The 19,944-nt window shown below is 43.2% G+C and overlaps 2 protein-coding genes and 1 long non-coding RNA gene across 3 annotated transcripts in view; 1 reads left to right on the plus strand and 2 right to left on the minus strand.

Annotated features, from left to right (window-relative positions):
• LOC5516363 (putative beta-lactamase-like 1) overlaps positions 1-19,944 on the plus strand; it is a 37,702-nt gene that overhangs the window by 14,588 nt on the left and 3,170 nt on the right. The window lies entirely within an intron of this gene.
• Positions 5,023-6,446, minus strand: LOC125572227. The gene is made up of 2 exons (XR_007313690.1): positions 6,292-6,446; positions 5,023-6,042 (listed from the first exon to the last, which is right to left on the minus strand). It is a non-coding gene; the product is annotated as an uncharacterized LOC125572227 (long non-coding RNA).
• Positions 7,903-17,395, minus strand: LOC125572225 (transient receptor potential cation channel subfamily A member 1-like). Its single transcript, XM_048732444.1, has 14 exons — positions 17,219-17,395; positions 14,458-14,664; positions 14,064-14,145; positions 13,788-13,963; positions 13,215-13,322; positions 12,465-12,573; positions 11,686-11,783; positions 11,449-11,496; positions 10,599-10,784; positions 10,275-10,463; positions 8,849-8,935; positions 8,664-8,749; positions 8,385-8,546; positions 7,903-8,035 (listed from the first exon to the last, which is right to left on the minus strand). The coding sequence occupies exons 2-14, from the start codon at positions 14,629-14,631 to the stop codon at positions 7,903-7,905; spliced, it is 1,638 nt and encodes a 545-aa protein (XP_048588401.1). The 5' UTR covers positions 14,632-14,664; positions 17,219-17,395.

A 19,944-nucleotide genomic window follows, 5' to 3' on the forward strand; every position in this document is an offset into this window, starting at 1 on the left:
TGTGATACAGCACTTTCCCCGTATGGTACATAACTTTTTGGTTTGGATCGGGTATTCGTACCAAGACGTAGGGGCCTAAAGTGGTGTGGTAGTGAGGTTGGTGTGATCATATGGTATGGTGATGTTGGAGGGTGATGGTGAAGGATAGCTAGTAAGATAGTGTAGAGTGGAGATGGTAGTAATGTAATTACGGTGAAAAGGTGGATTGGTTCGACTAGTAGGTGGTGGAGGGTGGTGAAAAGATGAAGTGGGACTATAGAATAGGTTGTGGTAGTGTGTGGTGGGCAGGCGAAAAAGAAAAAAATAATAATAATATGGTGTGGTGTGGAGATGGCTAATGGCTGTGTTGGTGGGAAAAAACCGGCACGGTGTATAGGCGAGAGCGGCGGCGAGGGGGATGTGGAGCAGATAAGGCCCACAACTCAGCGTGATGGGTCTATGTGTTTTAAAATGGCGGTGGTGCGGAGGACGATTTAAAATCTGCGAGGCCACGGTGCAAATGTGGGTGATGATGTATCGTTATGATGTTAGGTGATAGTAAGGTGTTGGTTTGTGGGTAGGTAGGGTGGGTCATAGGGTGTGGTCGTTTGTAGTTGGGTTTTGTGCTGTGGGGTAAATGTTTGTATGGTTGGGGAGGGGGCTGTATGTAGGTGTTTGTAAGGGGGGGAAATTGGTTGTGGGGTAGTGTCTGGTGTAGGGTGTGGCTGGTTGGTGTGTTGTGGGTTGGTTGGTATAGTCGTAGGATGCTATGGTGTGTATGTGGTAGGCTATGTGTGGAGGGGTAGAGGTGTGTGTGGTGGGAGGGGGGTTGGACTGTATGTAGATTGTGTTGTTGGGGGGAGCGTTGGTTGTAGGACTAGTGGCTGCTATAGGGTGTGGTTGGTTTGGTGTGTTGTAGGGTGAGTAGTGTTGTGGCCATGGGGGGGGGGGGAAGGGGTGTGTGGTTTTTGTGTTGGCAGGGGTCTGGCTTGTGAAGGGTGTGTTAGGTGTGTATATTTTAGGTAAGAGTGTAGGAAAGTGTGAGGGGGGGGAGGAAGTGTATGTGTAGGTGTGTGGGGCTTAGGTGGGTGTTGGTGTTGTGTTGGGGTTTTGAATAATCGTGGTGGGTTGTATGATGACGTGGTATGGGTGAAGTGGGTATGGGGCTGTTTGTGGGGTGAGGGATGAGGGGGTGCTTGTTGTGGGGTAGGGGGGTGCTTGGGTGGTAAGCTAGGTTTAGGGGGGAGAGAAAGGGGGTTGTGACATGTATAGAGCTGGGTGGTAGTAGTGGGTAGGTATGTTGTGTGGTAAGGATAGAGTAATATTTAATTTGTGAGAGGGATGTGGGTATGTATGTGTTTGTACTATGTGTAGGAGGGAAGGTGGTTGTAGGCGAGGTGGTTGTGTGTTTTTTGGGCGTGTGGTGTTGAGGGAGTGGGGTAGTGTGGGGGTCTGTATGCCTAGGGGTGGTGGTAGTGGCATGTTGGGGTGTAGTTGAGGTGTGTAGGTGGAGTAAGGGGTGTGGGGTATAGGGGAGGAGTGTGCTAGTGGTGTGAGGTGGGTGTGGGAGGGTGTGGGTAGTGGAGGGTTTGGGGGGTGAGGTGTGTTAGTGTGGGAGTAGGTGGGGAGTGTGGCGGTGTGGTGGGGGGGGTCGGGGCGTGGAGGTGTGGGAGGGGGTACGTCTTGGGATCACAGATTGTGATACAGCACTTTCCCCGTATGGTACATAACTTTTTGGTTTGGATCGGGTATTCGTACCAAGACGTAGGGGCCTAAAGTGGTGTGGTAGTGAGGTGGGTGTAATCATATGGTATGGTGATGTTGGATGGTGATGGTGAGGGATGGCTAGTAAGGTAATGTGGAGTGGAGATGGTGGTAATGTAATTACGGTGGGGAGGTGGATAGGTTAGACTAGTAGGTGGTTGAAAGATAAAGTGGGACTATAGAATAGGTTGTGGTAGTGTGTGGTGGGTAGGTGAAAAAGAAAAAATTAGTAATAATATGGTGTGGTATGGAGATGGCTAATGGCTGTGTTGGTGGGGGAAAATTGGTATGGTGTATAGGTAAGAGTGGTAATGAGGGAGATGTGGAGTAGATGTATTTGTGGGAACTACTAGGTATGAAATAGTATATCATGACCATTACTATGACAATATAGAGTATGAATCTAATGCCTAAATGATGCAAATTTTTTGGTTTGGATCGGGTATTCGTACCGAGACGTAGGGGCCTAAAGTGGTGTGGTAGTGAGGTGGGTGTAATCGTATGGTATGGTGGTGTTGGAGGGTGATGGTGAGGGATGGCTAGTAAGGTAATGTGGAGTGGAGATGGTAGTAATGTAATTACGGTGGGGAGGTGGATAGGTTAGACTAGTCGGTGGTGGAGGGTGGTAGAAAGATAAAGTGGGACTATAGAATAGGTTGTGGTAGTGTGTGGTGGGTAGGTGAAAAAGAAAAAATTAGTAATAATATGGTGTGGTATGGAGATGGCTAATGGCTGTGTTGGTGGGGGAAAAATTGGTATGGTGTATAGGTAAGAGTGGTGGTGGGGGAGATGTGGAGCAGGTGCAGTTGTGGGAACTATTAGGTATGAAATAGTATATCATGACCGTTACTATGACAATATGGAGTATGAATATAATGCCTAAATAATGTAAAAAATGAACAGGAAATATGTCCAAAAGGTGTCCAAAAATCCACCAAAAATAATAGAATAGTTTCTATTACAGCGAAAGTAATTGTAAAATAAATTGTAGCGCAGAAATATTATAAGAAACAACATTTTTTTGGTTTGGATCGGGTATTCGTACCAAGACGTAGGGGCCTAAAGTAGTGTGGTAGTGAGGTGGGTGTAATCGTATGGTATGGTGATGCTGGAGGGTGATGGTGAGGGATGGCTAGTAAGGTGATGTGGAGTGGAGATGGTAGTGAGGTAATTACGGTGGGGAGGTGGATAGGTTGGACTAGTAGGTGGTGGAGGGTGGTGGAAAGATAAAGTGGGACTATAGAATAGGTTGTGGTAGTGTGTGGTGGGTAGGTGAAAAAGAAAAAATTAGTACTAATATGGTGTGGTATGGAGATGGCTAATGGCTATGTTGGTGGGGGAAAAATTGGTATGGTGTATAGGTAAGAGTGGTGGTGAGGGAGATGTGGAGTAGGTGTAGTTGTGGGAACTATTAGGTATGAAATAGTATATCATGATCGTTACTATGACGATATGGAGTATGAATATAATGCCTAAATGATGTAAAAAATGAACAGGAAATATGTCCAAAAGGTGTCGAAAAATCCACCAAAAATGATAGAATAGTTTCTGTTACAGCGAAAATAATTGTAAAATAAATTGTAGCGCAGAAATATTATAAGAAATAATATAATGAGACTAAAGAAAACAAAGAAAACTAACTTTTATGGGTTAAGAATAGAACGGAAGTGACGTAGCACTTATGCATATACGGTAAGTTAATTATGCGACCAAATTTAGAACGAACGAACGCTTTGACACAAGCCGATGCGTTACTATGAAATAGATAAGTTCAGGTGAATGATGCGAATTTGGACGGAAGATATGTGTATTGATGGAGTTGCATGAAAGACAAAGGGTTCTAACAGCGATGGCAAAAGGTTAGAGTGTAGAATGATGCCGCACGTGTTATAGGAACGGAGATAATTGCTTGTTGGTTTGGATCGGGTATTCGTACCAAGACGTAGGGGCCTAAAGTAGTGTGGTAGTGAGGTGGGTGTAATCGTATGGTATGGTGATGCTGGAGGGTGATGGTGAGGGATGGCTAGTAAGGTGATGTGGAGTGGAGATGGTAGTGAGGTAATTACGGTGGGGAGGTGGATAGGTTGGACTAGTAGGTGGTGGAGGGTGGTGGAAAGATGAAGTGGGACTATAGAATAGGTTGTGGTAGTGTGTGGTGGGTAGGTGAAAAAGAAAAAATTAGTACTAATATGGTGTGGTATGGAGATGTCTAATGGCTGTGTTGGTGGGGGAAAAATTGGTATGGTGTATAGGTAAGAGTGGTGGTGAGGGAGATGTGGAGTAGGTGTAGTTGTGGGAACTATTAGGTATGAAATAGTATATCATGATCGTTACTATGACGATATGGAGTATGAATATAATGCCTAAATGATGTAAAAAATGAACAGGAAATATGTCCAAAAGGTGTCGAAAAATCCACCAAAAATGATAGAATAGTTTCTGTTACAGCGAAAGTAATTGTAAAATAAATTGTAGCGCAGAAATATTATAAGAAATAATATAATGAGACTAAAGAAAACAAAGAAAACTAACTTTTATGTGTTAAGAATAGAACGGAAGTGACGTAGCACTTATGCATATACGGTAAGTTAATTATGCGACCAAATTTAGAACGAACGAACGCTTTGACACAAGCCGATGCGTTACTATGAAATAGATAAGTTCAGGTGAATGATGCGAATTTGCACGGAAAATATGTGTATTGATGGAGTTGCATGAAAGACAAAGGGTTCTAACAGCGATGGCAAAAGGTTAGAGTGTAGAATGATGCCGCACGTGCCATAGGAACGGAGATAATTGCTTGTTTAAACTCGAGTGACCTCGTGCCTGACCCGATGAGTGAACTGTTAGTAAAGCAATTCACAAAGCAGAAACTAGCTTGGAGTTGTGTATAAGAACAAAATCATTCTCCAGAAAAGAATGTAAAACGGATCTAACAGATCCCCCCCATTCATAATGAGGTCGTATGTGTTATAGGAACGGAGACAATTGTTTGTCAAAACTCGAGTTGCCTCGTGCCTGATTAGATGAATAAACCGTAAGTGAAGCAATTAACAAAGCGGAAACCAGCTTAAAGTTGTGTATCGGAACAAAATCATTCTACAGGAAAGAATGTAAATCAAATCTTAAATGATTAAATAAACGGAGAAGTTATTGTGTAAGGTTATGTTCGTGTGGTTAAGATTATGGGTTATGAGACTACGGGTTAAGGTTGTTATGAGAGATGGGGTTAATAATAAAAAGACATGAGAGTTATGAATAAAGGGTTTTTTTTGTTTAGTAGAGGTGGTTAGTAAATATGGTATTATTTGGAGATTAAAACAGTTAAAATCGGAAGCTTGTTGCTAGTGTTGTGTAGCGGATGTGAAGAGGTCGGCGGCATTAATAAAATCTGATAAAGGGGGATAATGTGAGTGTGAACAGAATGATAAGCAGGGATATTGTGAAAAGACTGTGTAGTGTTTATGGGAAAGTGTGTTGTGTGTAGGGTGGGAAAGTAATGTGTAGGATAAGAGAAAGAAAAGTGTTTGGATTGTAGGGAGGAAATGGTGAGCGGTAATGGGGAGGGTGAGGTATGTGTGGAGGTATGTATCTAATGAAGTGTGTAAATGGTATGACTGACAGGCGAAATTAAACAACAACAGAGACCGAATGAGTGTTGCGAAAACGCCGAGAAAAGATAAAAAATTCTGTAGCGGTGAAAGGGTGTATTGCGGACAATGGAAATTGATGCTAGTAAAACGGCGAGAAGAAGATGAAGTAGGGGCGCGGGAGGCGACAAAGGGAGCGCGGTGAGAGTGGAGATGACGCTGAAACGCCAACAAGACAGGAAGGATAGTTTTCCCCAGATGAAGCGATAATCGGTGGTAAGAGATAAGGGGAAAAGGCAAAGGCACGAAGAAAACAACCGGCATGTATATGTAAAATGGACATAACAAAATAAACCAATAAGACAAAAGTGTGTAGGTCATTTCAAAGAGCTCTGCGAAATGTAGAACTAAAGGCATATAACGCCAACCAAGACTTCTCTTCAGGGGGCGAGGTCTATTGGTTGGTCATATACGAACCTAGAGATGAAAGCGGGGGGACTTAGGGGAAAGCTAGGGGAAAACCGGCGATGATGGTGGGAGTAAAAGGGGAAAAAACTAGGGAGATGATTCGTATATGAAACGTGTTTCGAATGATAAGGCCCTCATCACCCGCCCCTACACGCTCGTTAGTAATGCCTGTAGTGAAGCGTGGTGCATGCAATGTCCAAACCTGTGTAGCGACTGGCTCCAGCTGAGTGCATGGCTTGGTCTGAAAAGTAAAAGATAGCGCGCCGGGAAATGAGGTAAAGAGAAAAAAGTGGATAGAGGCTCAGATAGGAGGGGGAAGTGTGTAGTGGACAAAATGGTCCATGTGATGGTCCTGGCTAGCGGCTGTTTGTGGTGGACTAAATGATAAATAAGTATGGGGACTTATGCATGTAGCAGGAAGGGAAGAGAATACGGGTGTCGTGATTTGGTGGGTAGTATATAGGATGTGTGGAAAGGAGGGTGTACATACCTGAGATGTGTATTGGCGGAGCTTAGATTGCGTGTCTTGTAGGTATTCCGTATGCAGCGAAGCGAGGGGTTATGAGGGGATTGCGCTCGTGGTTATACGAGTATTAGATGAAAATAGATATTGCTGTTTCCGTTTCCGGTTATTGTACATCCGGGTATTTATAAACTAGGTTGCGGTTTGGTTTACAAAATTGGCAAAATATGGCGGATGAATACAATGAATGGCTATGTTATTGTACGGGAATATTTTGGAAGTGTTCTGTGCTAGATAGGATGACGGGGTGGCATGCGCTGAGAGGATAGAGTGTTGGTGAGGAGCCAGGTTGGATATTCAAGGCAGTAGCGTGTGTTACGTAGGAGTCTCGTGGAAGTTTTCCTGCGGTCATTGTTGAGGCCGGATGTCTATATCTGGTGGCTTGTTGTCGATGGACTGTATTTTTATAGACGGACTGTTTTTATTGGTGTGGATATGCTGTGTGGTACAGGAGACTCGTAGAATTCCTTTTTGGTTCGGATCGGGTATTCGTACCAAGACGTAGGGGCCTAAAGTGGTGTGGTAGTGAGGTTGGTGTGATCATATGGTATGGTGATGTTGGAGGGTGATGGTGAAGGATGGCTAGTAAGGTAATGTAGAGTGGAGATGGTAGTAATGTAATTACGGTGAAAAGGTGGATAGGTTCGATTGTAGGTGGTGGAGGGTGGTGAAGAGATAAAGTGGGGGAATAGAATAGGTTGTGGTAGTGTGTGGTGGGTAGGTGAAAAAGCAAAACAATAATAATAATAATATGGTGTGGTATGGAGATGGCTAATGGCTGTGTTGGTGGGGGAAAATTGGTACAGTGTATAGGTAAGAGTGGTGGTGAGGGAGATGTGGAGTAGATAAGGCTTACAATTTAGCGTGATGGGTCTGTGTGTGTTGAAATGGTAGTGGTGCGTAGGTCGATTTAAAATTTGTGAGGTTATGGTGTAAATGTGGGTGATAATGTATGTGGGTCATAGGGTGTGGTCGTTTGTAGTTGGGTTTTGTGCTGTGGGGTAAATGTTTGTATGGTGGGGGAGGGGGCTATATGTAGGTGTTTGTAGGGGGGAGAAAATTGGTTGTGGGGTAGTGTCTGGTGTAGGGTGTGGCTGGCTGTTGTGTTGTGGGTTGGTTGGTATAGTCGTAGGATGCTATGGTGTGTATGTGGTAGGCTATGTGTGGAGGGGTAGATGTGTGTGTGGTGGGAGCGGGCTTGGGCTGTATGTAGGATGTGGTGTTGGAGGGAGCGCTGGTTGTAGGACTAGTGGCTGCTGTAGGGTGTGGTTGGTTTAGTGTGTTGTAGGGTGAGTAGTGTTGTGGCCATGGGGGGGGGGGGGGAAGGGGTGTGTGGTTTTGGTGTTGGCAGGGGTCTGGCTTGTGTAGGGTGTGTTAGGTGTGTATATTTTAGGTGAGAGTGTAGGAAAGTGTGAGGGGGGAGGAAGTGTATGTGTAGGTGTGTGGGGCTTAGGTGGGTGTTGGTGTTGTGTTGTGGCTTGGAATAATCGTGGTGGGTTGTATGATGGCGTGGTTTGGGTAAAGTGGGTATAGGGCTGTTTGTGGGGTGAGGGATGAGGGGGTGCTTGTTGTTGGGTTCTACTGCCCCTTACGTACCTGATCTTCGTCGACACTGTTCAAACAGTCTGGGTGCTTTATCAAAATGCACTCGACGCACCGTTTGGAGCCTGTAATGGCGGCCAAGTGTAACGGTGTTCGTTCGGTATGGTCCCTAAAAGTAAAATCCACTTATTCATGTTAGTCTTTTAACTGATGCTCGTACGTCCATTGATATGTGTTCGTTTTAGTGTTCAGTTTATAGGAAATAGGCAAAACACCTAGGTGCTTATTGCCTCGGCCGACCTTGAGCGGTATTACTGTCAGAACAATGAGCGGTATTACTGTCAAAATGAACTGTTATGGATATTTAGCTAGTGGTGGTGGGAGGGGGATACTCATTGTTAACAAAAGTGCTGGGGGGGGGGGGGGACTGCTATAATAAGAGGCAGGTTTAGGCTTACTTGTCACTGATGGCGTGCATACCGGCTCTACCAACAGAGGGTTGCAAGACATTTCTATACCTGTCTATGGTGGCGCCGCGGTCCAGGAGTAGCTCTACCACCTTGTCGTGTCCTTCGCCAGCAGCAAAGTGCAGTGGCGTCTTGCCGTGGTTGTTTTTCAAGTTGATCATACGTACATTGCGCCCCACTAGTAGATCATCTACTATCTCAAGCCAACCGAACCTGTCAAAGAACAACAACGGTCCTGGCAACAGCAACAACGATAACAAAATACACATATGCTAATATCACCAGCGAGACTCATAAAGTAAGACCACAAAAGCCATAATAATTACATACTTGCAGGCGACATGTAATGGGGTGTCTAGAGAGTCTGCTGTTATTCCGGCTGCCGCCTTGTTTTTGGTAATAAACAGATGAATATTCTGGAAAAAGAATCAAGTAGAAGTCTTGTACGATAGCTCTCAGCGTATCATCATGGTACAATAGTTCAAATGATCCTGTTGATTGTCAATCTTGGTTACCTGCAAGTAACCACCCCTCGCCGCACGGTGGATTGGGGCGTATCCATCTCTGTCCTGTTCTGGGATAAGATACGCCGCCCCTGAACCCTACAACCGTAAACAAACCGCACAGAGTAAAAAATGATCAAACTCTCATTGCCGGGGTTTTGCGCGCATTCTATTTCTTTCCTTTCTAACTCCTCCTTCCTAATCCCCTAAAAAGGCGACTTGCACCAAGAAATTACATAAATTTTTGGTATCAAATGCAAGCCAAAAAATATTTCAATAAAAATTAGCACATTCGGACAAAGAAACATTCTGGTGTTTTGTAAGCGGCTGAATAAGTTACTTTTTCTGTTAATTCGCCGCTAAACGCTGGAGCGTGCGCGAGTTTGCCACAACAAAAATCACGCGATTTGTGATGTCGTCGCCTTCCCATGGTGCCATCGGAAGGTTACATACGTTAAGCACTGATTTCGTCGCCTTCCCATGGTGCCATCGGAAGGTTACATACATAAAGCACTGATTTCGTCGCCTTCCCATGGTCCCATCGGAAGGTTACATACGTTAAGGACTGATTTCGTCGCCTTCCCATGGTCCCATCGAAAGGTTACATATGTTAAGCACTGATTTCGTCGCCTTCCCATGGTCCCATCGAAAGGTTACATACGTTAAGCACTGATTTCGTCGCCTTCCCATGGTCCCATCGGAAGGTTACATACGTTAAGCACTGATTTCGTCGCCTTCCCATGGTCCCATCGGAAGGTTACATACGTTAAGGACTGATTTCGTCGCCTTCCCATGGTCCCATCGAAAGGTTACATACGTTAAGCACTGATTTCGTCGCCTTCCCATGGTCCCATCGGAAGGTTACATACGTTAAGCACTGATTTGGTCGCCCTCCGATGGTGCCATCGGAAGGTTACATACGTTAAGCACTGATTTCTTTGCCTTCCCATGGTCCCATCGGAAGGTTACATACGTTAAGCACTGATTTCGTCGCCTTCCCATGGTCCCATCGGAAGGTTACATACGTTAAGCACTGATTTCGTCGCCTTCCCATGGTCCCATCGGAAGGTTACATACGTTAAGCAGTCTTTCCATGGTCCCATCGGAAGGTTACATACGTTAAGCAGTGATTTCGTCGCCTTCCCATGGTCCCATCGGAAGGTTACATACGTTAAGCAGTCTTCCCATGGTCCCATCGGAAGGTTACATACGTTAAGCACTGATTTGGTCGCCCTCCGATGGTGCCATCGGAAGGTTACATACGTTAAGCACTGATTTCGTCGCCTTCCCATGGTCCCATCGGAAGGTTACATACGTTAAGCAGTCTTTCCATGGTCCCATCGGAAGGTTACATACGTTAAGCAGTCTTCCCATGGTCCCATCGGAAGGTCACATACGTTAAGCAGTCTTCCCATTGTCCCATCGGAAGGTCACATACGTTTAGCAGCGCCTCAGTCGTTCTCATGTGCCCTACGGCCGCGTGGAGCACCGACTCCATGGCGACGTTCTTAGAAGTCACGTTCGCACCGCGTGACATTAGGAGCTTCACGGTCTCAGTAGCGCCGTTAGATGCCGCCATGAATAGAGGAGTGCAATGGGTCTTGTCAGTTAGGTCCACTTGGGCACCCTTTGGCGAAAATACCATTCAATGCTATGACAATGCGTTTGGTACACTAATGTATACTTGGACTCGCTAGGTCACGGGTTGGATGGAACTATCCATTATTGTAATCAAAAGCACCGGCGGTGCATTGCGTTTCACCTGATCAAGTAAAAACTCCACGATATTCGTCTGATTGTTGGCTGCAGCTCGGTGTAGCGGCGACATGCCATCTCTGTCTATGAGTGTAATACGACAGATAACAGGGTCCTTTTCAACCATCAGTTTCACCATCTTTACTGACCCCTGGGCACACGCCAAGTGAAATGCTGAAGGGCTGTGCTTATCCTGAAAACAGGCAAAGCACCTAAGATTGCAATATTGACCAAGGTTTTGAACATACCCTTAGCTGCGTGAAGAAGGCCAAGGATGGAGAAGGACGGTGCGCAAGGAGCGACACAGGGTCAGCTGTGAGGAGGTATGAGTCAAAGCAGCTGACAGGACAGAGCGGAGATGGGTTAATGAGACCCTGTGTGCCACGAGGCGCAAGAAGGATTGATAACAGATATGTGTAGTCCAAGAAAAATATGTTTATGATTGTGTAGTTCCAGAAAATATCCCCCCACCCACCCCATGGAGTGGGTCGGTGATATGAACCCTCACCCCTCTGGAAAGTCAAACCCCCTGGTAGTAAATTCAGTAAACTGTTAAGGAAAAAGGCCATTTTACCCCCTCCCCTCTGGAAAATCCTGGACGTTAGACCCCACCCCCGGAATTTCAAATTCCCTCTATGGGGGTATGGATATTTTCTGCAACTACACATTCAGCGCTTATCTGCCTTGATGTTTGTAAGGTAAATGTCAAAACGCTGTCACTGTTAGAGTCTTGTACTGCCTTGACCACGTGGTCACATGGTCTGCATATGGGCAAGTTTTGTAGGTCGGTAAATATCATACTTTACATTAGCCAAATAAGCCAATAAGAAAGAAGAGTTTTTTCTTTGTATTTCTACCTTCGGTTCTCTCACTCTTGCTCCGTGATTTAGACACAATGCCACGATCTGAAAATAAGACATCAATCTTCTTAACATCTATAATCACCGTGATATGACGATCAAGTACTCAAGCAACCTCTTTGGTCTACTTTTTTTTGGCCTCTTAACGTTTGCACCACCGACTATTTACATCTTCAAGGGGCAAGGAGAGATGGACCGTGGCTCGCGAAAATGGTTTGCAATGCACATGCTTACTTCGGTTACGCCGCTTTCCACCGCCATATGAAGCAACGTACTCCCATCTATATCTGCTTGGTAAAGCAGGCTGTCTAGATTTTCCATCTTCGCCTTAGCTGAAATTACATCAAATCATTCGCATTGAAAAACTAAATATAAAAAGTGGCTCTGCTGGTAGGGGGTGAGCTTATTATCAGGTGGCGTCGATTCTGATAAAAGAGAGAAAAAGGAAAGTGTATAGCTGCCCCTGTTTCTATCCCTATCTATATGCACATTTACCTTCAACCCAATTTTCATTAAGACAATAACCAATATTTCGTATTCCTACAGACCATATTGATGCTGTAAAAGAGTATCCCTTACCATGTTTGTGCTCTTACCAATACTAAAGATATACTCCGCTGTGCTTAGAGTATCCCTTGCCATGTTTGTGCTCTTACCAATACTAAAGATATCCCTTACCATGTTTGTGCTCTTACCAATACTAAAGATATACTCCGCTGTGCTTAGAATATCCCTTACCATGTTTGTGCTCTTACCAATACTAAAGATATCCCTTACCATGTTTTTGCTCTTACCAATACTAAAGATATACTCCGCTGTGCTTAGAGTATCCCTTGCCATGTTTGTGCTCTTACCAATACTAAAGATATACTCCGCTGTGCTTAGAGTATCCCTTACCATGTTTGTGCTCTTACCAATACTAAAGATATCCCTTACCATGTTTGTGCTCTTATCAATACTAAAGATATACTCCGCTGTGCTTAGAGTATCCCTTGCCATGTTTGTGCTCTTACCAATACTAAAGATATACTCCGCTGTGTTCTTGGCACCTTTCTCCACCGCGTGACCCAGCGGTGTCATTTTGTCTTCGTCCTTCAGGTCGATTCGTGCCTCGTGCTCTATCTACAGAGAGATGATGGCAATCATAAGACATCAACGTGTTCATAGAATCATCATATTGTCTTCAGCATTATTTTTATTATAATCCCAAGTTGACACTAGGTCGTTTGTGCAACGACGACGGAGACGGCACTAAAAACGACGAGCACCCTCATAAATTGTTCAAAACGTCGACGACATCCGGGGGGGTGGGGGGGAAGAGACACCCTGTCCATGATACATTTCACACCGCCGCCCGTCGAGATGGCGCGCAGATGATCTTAAGGTGGTAAGTCATGAAGGTGGTAAATCCGACACATTCGCGTTTTTCGCTGCTTGGTCTGATTATTAAGCGCAATTTTATTGGTAGGGTGTCAATCCACCCTAGTTGACGTCGGTCACGGCAAATCTAGAACTTTATCTCCTTACATAAGGATTTGACTAGACAATCAACAGGCAAGCTGTGGAATAACTAGGGAGTCGTTGTGAGCGTGTAGGCGTGAATCAGGGAAATAAAAAAAAGACGAGGTTTATGTGGTATGTTTTACGCCTCTGTGGGAAAAAATAGTTTCGCTGACGCTTCAAAGCGTTAGCTCTTCGTCGAAGCAAAATAAGATTCATTACAGGTCAGCTAATAAAACTTCAAATCAAGCATATATTCTCACCAGCAACTTGCAGATCTTGAGCTTATCCATTCCGCATGCGATGTGTAGAGGTGTACAAAGACCTCGCCCTTTCGCATTCACGTTGCACTTCTCATTTGACACCAGCGTCTACAAAACACATATGATTTGATTGACGTGGTCAGCGTAAAACTTTGTTAAGAATAGTTGTCGACGGGATGATGGCGTATGGAAGTTTTTATCTTGCTTGCTTAGTTTGTTTCACAATATACCCCTCTCCCCCCCCCCCCCCGTCCTAACCGCCGCGTGCAATGGTGTGTCACCACGATTGTCTTGCCCATACCTCTCTCACCCAAGTATCCCCACCCTTCCCTCTTCAGTACCTTGACTATCGCCTTGTCACCAGTCCTAACCGCATCGTGTAAGGGCGTGTCACCACGATTGTTTTGCCCATACCTCCCCCCCCCTCATCCAAGCATTCCCACCCTTCCCTCTTTTGTACCCTGACTATCGCCTCGTCACCAGTCCTAACCGCCACTTGAAAGGGAGTGTCACCACGATTATCTTGCCCAGTCCCCTCTCACCCAAGTATTCTTACCCTTCCCTCTTTAGTACCTTGACTATCGCCTCGTCACCAGTCCTAACCGCCGCGTGTAAGGGTGTGTCACCTCTCTGGTCTTGTTTCGTAAGCTCCGCTCCGCGACTCAGTAAAAACTCAACGAACTCTATGCGTTTGCCTGTCGTTGCGTGGTGTAGCGGGGTCTTGCCGTACTCGTCGGCACAGTTGATGTCTACAATAGAGTATGGGCCGTTAAAACTTTCCGGATAAATAACTGTAAACGTAGAAGGTTTAACGGTATTTGCAAATAAAAAACGAGTGCATTTTCCCACCGACTCCCTTGTCTAGTAATTTGATGGCTGTCTCCTTGTCCCCCATGTACGCAGCAGCGCAAAGCTGTTCTTGTTTAGTGCCCTGGAGAAAGGATTGGCAAAAGAGACAAGGTTCAGTTTTCTAATATTGAGATTTCCAAAGCGCCTTAGATGCAAAGGTTCTCGAGGGGAGGTGGGGGGGGGGGGAGTTACCGATAGTCCAGAAAAAAACATCAGTAAACCTGTTGTGCCTACTAGCGCCCCGACCTATTTTAGAAAGCCCGTAAGCTTCTGGCCTCTGAATACGTAGCTCGCTTTACGATTGACGTTTTGGAGGCGGGGGGGAGGGGGGGTTGAAGGGGGGTTATGGTCCAACGATTTCCCGAGAGGGGATGGGTCCGCTATTAGGATTAACCTCAACTGTTGTCTTTAAAGGCTGCTCGCTCTCGTCATCATCCAAATCCGCCTCCTTTGCCTTGCCGTTCACCATGACTAGCTCCACGTTTTTATCGTTTTTCTTCTTCTTTTTCTTATCGTTTGTTTTGTTGGGCTTGGGGGGTCTCGGGGGCTTTGGCGCTTTTTTTACCATTATTGAGGGTGAATATGATCTTGATAATAAAACCTGTGTTAAAACATTATAAATGGAATTTATTACCATAATGAACTGTGGCGAGGTCTGAGCTAAATGGAGGGAGCTTTAGGTCAAACCTGTTGTCATAAGCTCTGGCCCCATCAGTATGTTATTTTGCATTCGATAGTGCGCTCAAAGCGTAACAAACAAAAGTTCGGGTTCCACTACACTGTAGGGATTGTTTATTGCTTTTTGTATGCGTTCGTAGATGGATTTGTATCATGTATGACAGATTGATCATAAACTTGCATAACTCAGTTGCCTAGACTGTAAAAAATTGATAAAAAGAAATCTATCAGGGAATATAGGTGTGGAAAAAATTGTTAACGGCGGCTGGGTGTATCATAACTTTTTAAAAAAAATCAAAAAGAATTCTGAGGTTCAATATGAAAGGTAAAACTCCTGCAAACCTACAAACCACAAAAGGCACAAATCCTTGTGCAAACAAATAAAGATTTTTAAATGCTTTGGAATTTAAAGGTTAAAAGAGCAAGCAAAACTCAAAATACCTAAAAGAAGGTTTAATTTATTTTCCTTCATGTTCAGAGCTTATCGTCAAAACCAGAGAGACCTAATTTTCTCTGTAAATTGTTTTTGTGATTTAAATGAGTATTTCTAGACTAGGATGCTAGTTTTTAATGTTTCAAATCGCATCGCAAGTCGTGAGGCTTAGACATACATACATACATATTTTTACATACATACATATTTATTAGCACCCTCTATTATACAGATATTACTTATTAAATAAGAAAAGAAGAAAAATAAATATAATTTTTATAATTGGGCACCAGCCGCATTAAGAAATAGCATAGCTAATCGAGCTTAAGCGGCTAGGTCAAGCGGAAAATTGCATGGGTACAACATGATACATCAATATAATATCAATACAAACAGAAACGAAAAACAAACGACAATAGATGCACGCACCAGAACAAAACACGCACAAGCAAGGGGAGGTCGATTATAGGGATCATTTATATATAGGAGAGAATCTTAAGTTTGTAAATTACAACAATAATAGAGTTAGCTTTTGTAACGATCTAGAAGAGAGCTGATCATTAGTGTCTTGAAACTGGAGCGAGATTTAGATTTATAATCATCCTGAATATCGTTCCAGATTTTTACACCAAGAAAGCGAATGTTAAATTTGCCATAGTTTGTGCGTATCTTAGGCAGGTAATAAGTCTTCCTACTAGCAAGTCTTGTATTATATTGATGTATCCTGTTAATATTTGTGAAAAATGATTTGAAGACAGATGGCAAATGATCTGAATGGAAGTCATACATAAACAGTGCATTGTTAAGATAGATTATGTCATGAAGTTTGAGGAGACTAAATTGGTAGAATAATGGATTTGAAGGGGTCCTAAAATCAGAAAAAGTTAATATTCTAATTGCCCTTTTCTGAAGTATAAAAAGGGGCTTAAGAGTAGTTGCATAGGTGTTGCCCCAGGTCACAACTGAGTAAGTTAGAAATGGAAATAATAATGTATAGTAAAGCATTTTTAGGACTGAAATATTTACATAATGTCTTATTTTTGAAAGAACACCAATGCAACGTTTAATCTTTTTAGCTATATGAAGTATCTGATATTTCCAGCTAAGATGGGAGTCAATATAGATGCCTAGATATTTGATGTACTTCTCTTTCTTGATGCATTTGCCATTTATCTTAATACTTAGAGTATAATTAGAGATTTTCTGTGGTGGATGAAAAATGATGAAGTTTGTTTTATCGATATTTAGAGAGAGCTTATTGGCAGCAAGCCAGTTAGAAACATGAAGAAGATTTTCGTTGATACAGGATTCCAGAGCAAGCAAAATACTGTTCGAGTAAAATAGGTTAGTGTCATCAGCAAAGATATGAAAATCAAATATACTACTGCATCTATGAAAGTCATTGATATAAATAAGAAATAAGAGGGGGCCAAGTACTGAACCCTGTGGGACTCCATGAGTGAGGACAACTTCATCAGATTCTGAATTATTAACTGACACAAATTGCCTTCTATTTGACAAGTATGATGAAAACCATTCATTTGCAATGACGGCTCTTTAGTTAGCATAGCGACGCTCACTGACCTCTCGCGATCATCCCGTCGATGCCATTACAAGAGAATTTTTAAATAAATCCTAATAAAACAACGATACCCTTACCTTAAAATGCCCCCAATCTATAAAAGCCAATACTACAATAATATTTTAGTACATATTATGTTCAGAGGGTGATTCGAGTTGCTATCTATTTTACGTGTCTTACAACAAATCCATTTGTAATTTGTCAACACTGAAAAAGAGCCGAGTGGCTTGGGAGGCTTGATAGCCAGAGAGAGCAAGAGAAACCATCCAGCACGTTTTTATGTTGTTTGCTGGTGTAGTCCTTTGGGTATCCGTTATGGGGTAAAACATTCGGAGAAATTTGTAAAAAAGTTCGAGGAGATTCCCGACATCCTCGACAGTCCAGACGCGGAACTTCTCGTGGTGAGCGATGTCATAACAGACAAGAACAACAACATGAGTGATCTGAACACTTTAAACTCACCTGGTCTCTCCAATAGTTGATAAGAAATTCTCAATTTACGCACGGGAATGTATGCAAGGGAATGTACGCACGGGAATGTTCGCGCGGGTAGTGGGAAATGCGCACAAACAGCACTCAGGGCTTGGTGCCGAAGCCATCCACAGGAACCCCGTCTTCTGAAGTTCCAAAACTCCCGATTTTCAGGGTGGCGCTAAAGATTAAGCGGTAGAGAAATCTCGTGCAGAATGATAAGCCAAACAGCGTGCATTAAGCCTCTCCAATTTTCTTGGACCTAATTCTGCATTGGCTTTCCTTCCCAGTCGATGTATTCGTTTCCAAATTCGTTTCCAATGCGCAAAATGTGCGCTTTTTTATTTTTCTTTTTTATTATAAAAAAGTTAACTGAATAAATAACATTAATATATTAGTCTATCAGAACTACATTGGGGTATTTTGTTTAAAATTTACGATAATATTTCATCAACGGCGTCGGCGACGAAGGTCAATAGAGCTGTCCATATTTGTAATATATCTGCAAGGCCGCAACAGCTCTTTCATTTGGCATCGTCTTATATCGAACCAAAGGGACGGCATCCTTCCTTCCCTAAAATATAAAAATATGGTTGAATTGTTGACTTGGTAATTCTATGCATATCAATCGATTTGCCACAAATCACACCGAGCGCACGGGTGGGGGGGGGGGGGGGGGGGGAGGGGGAGGGAGGGAGGGTGGGGAGAGAGTTTTCTGATAAAAATTTAACCACCTCCGAAAGAACAAAAAGGGATTTTTTATGCCTCTGCAGTATCTCCACAGGACGTTTATTGTCGGATTTGGCTAATACCAGACTGATCTAGCTTATGATTTTGAGTTTTGTCTACAAATAGCACGTCTGAGAACCAAAAGTGGACTTTCGGCCGTTGTGGGGTTTCGTTCGCACCCCCTGCATCCCCCCCTGGGTACGGGCCTGGATTATGTGTCGCTCGTTTATTCCAGAGAACGTGAAACAAGGGACACATAAAGCTCTGCGAAAAAGAGCAAAACTAACCAAGGTAAGTGAAACCTAAAATCTGCGGACACTATGTATGTCTAAAAGAAAAAGAGCTGCAACTTGGTGTAACTCTTGATACCACGTAGCGTGTTTGGGCAAAGCTGAAAACACGGGGATGACTTTAAAATTAACACTGATTAACACTTACATGGGGTTTAAGAAAACAAACATTGTTTATTGTTACTGAGTACAACAAGCTATTGTAATTACACGCACTACACATGATCAATGCGTGTCTTGGCCAGTCGGTGAAAGCAGGGCCTCCGGGCTTACCCTTATCGGTGTCCTCTACACAACGTCTTTATTAGTTTAATTAAATATGGTGATAACCCGCAGCAAAATACGGTTTTTTTTAATTACTTTTGGTGGCCCTAGCCCTTGATAGTAAAAATGCTTTTATCTGATCAATTGCAAGTGTTACAAACAGTAAACATTCGCAAGTCAAGATGAATTAAAACAGCTTTCTTTTTTATACTAAAGCTTTCTTATCTATTGCCAAAACATGGTGCTCTGAAGTAACATTGTTAACTTGTAAGTTTCAAACTTCGAAGAACCACGAGAGAGACTCTCAGCTTATAAGGTCTTTCTCTATTTAATCCCCAAATTACAACTGCTGGGAATATCTGAAGAACTCTGATTTTAATCAACGGATGCAATTAACGCAGTAAATAAGAATTCATCGGAGTTTTTATCGTATATTGTTTGCTAAAGTTTCTTGTTCCTAAACAAAGGAGCTAATATGGTTAGCAAAAGTAGTACTTCGCCTATCAATTCAATCAGAGAAAAGCACTTGAGCACACGACGTCCTAAAAATGTTGCTTGGGGCTTTTAAAGAAACAGTCTTTATTTGACGAACAGCTAGAGACCACTCTTAATAAAACAGAAAAAAATTAAATAAGTAAAGAAGCCGATCTATGTATGCGAAAAAGCATTTTATAATCATACTCTACACAACACCAAACGGCAAGGCTTTTGGGGACCCTGTCGCCCCTGTCTCCTTAACCTGTGTTGTTTGCCGCCACTGATTGATATTTATTTTGCTACGCTCCGTTCTGACCGACATTCAATATTCCTAGATAGCAAAGAAAAGGACTTGATAAAACGATAACAGCTTGACCACATAATTCACAGTTGTTAGAAATATGTTGAAACAGGGCACACAGGATCCATAGTCCAATGTTACTCGAATGTGTTATAAATCTCCAATGTTACTCGAATGTGTTATGAATTTCTCTTTTTCAAAGCTAATTCCTCTTTGGATTTTGCATTTTTAGCTGAAGACACATAGATAATATTTTTAAAATCGTGTTCAATTTGAGCTAATAACGGTAGTGGCTGTCCGGAGGCTCTTTGAATTGTTTGTGTACATTTGAATTGAGCGGAAAATCGGATCTAGATGTCAAAATAAGATAAACAAGAATCACAGAACTTGTGGAAGCCATTGGATCTGCTTCCACCTGGAACGTGCAAATCGACAGGTGGCCAGGCTTGGTTTAAATTCAATTTAACGTAATTTTGATTGTCTAATTGCCGTTATAATCTAATTCTATCGTCTCCAATGTGTGCTCTGTACTCTCAAGCAGAACGTTTGGCTATCAGATGGTGGCATTTACCATAACTCATTAAAGGCATGTATATTAAAATACTCTTGGAAAATCTAAATGTTGAAAATAATTTTGCTACAAACACACATACCTC

Source organism: Nematostella vectensis, chromosome 1 (assembly GCF_932526225.1).
Source record: "Nematostella vectensis chromosome 1, jaNemVect1.1, whole genome shotgun sequence".
NCBI classification, from domain to species: Eukaryota; Metazoa; Cnidaria; class Anthozoa; order Actiniaria; family Edwardsiidae; genus Nematostella; species Nematostella vectensis.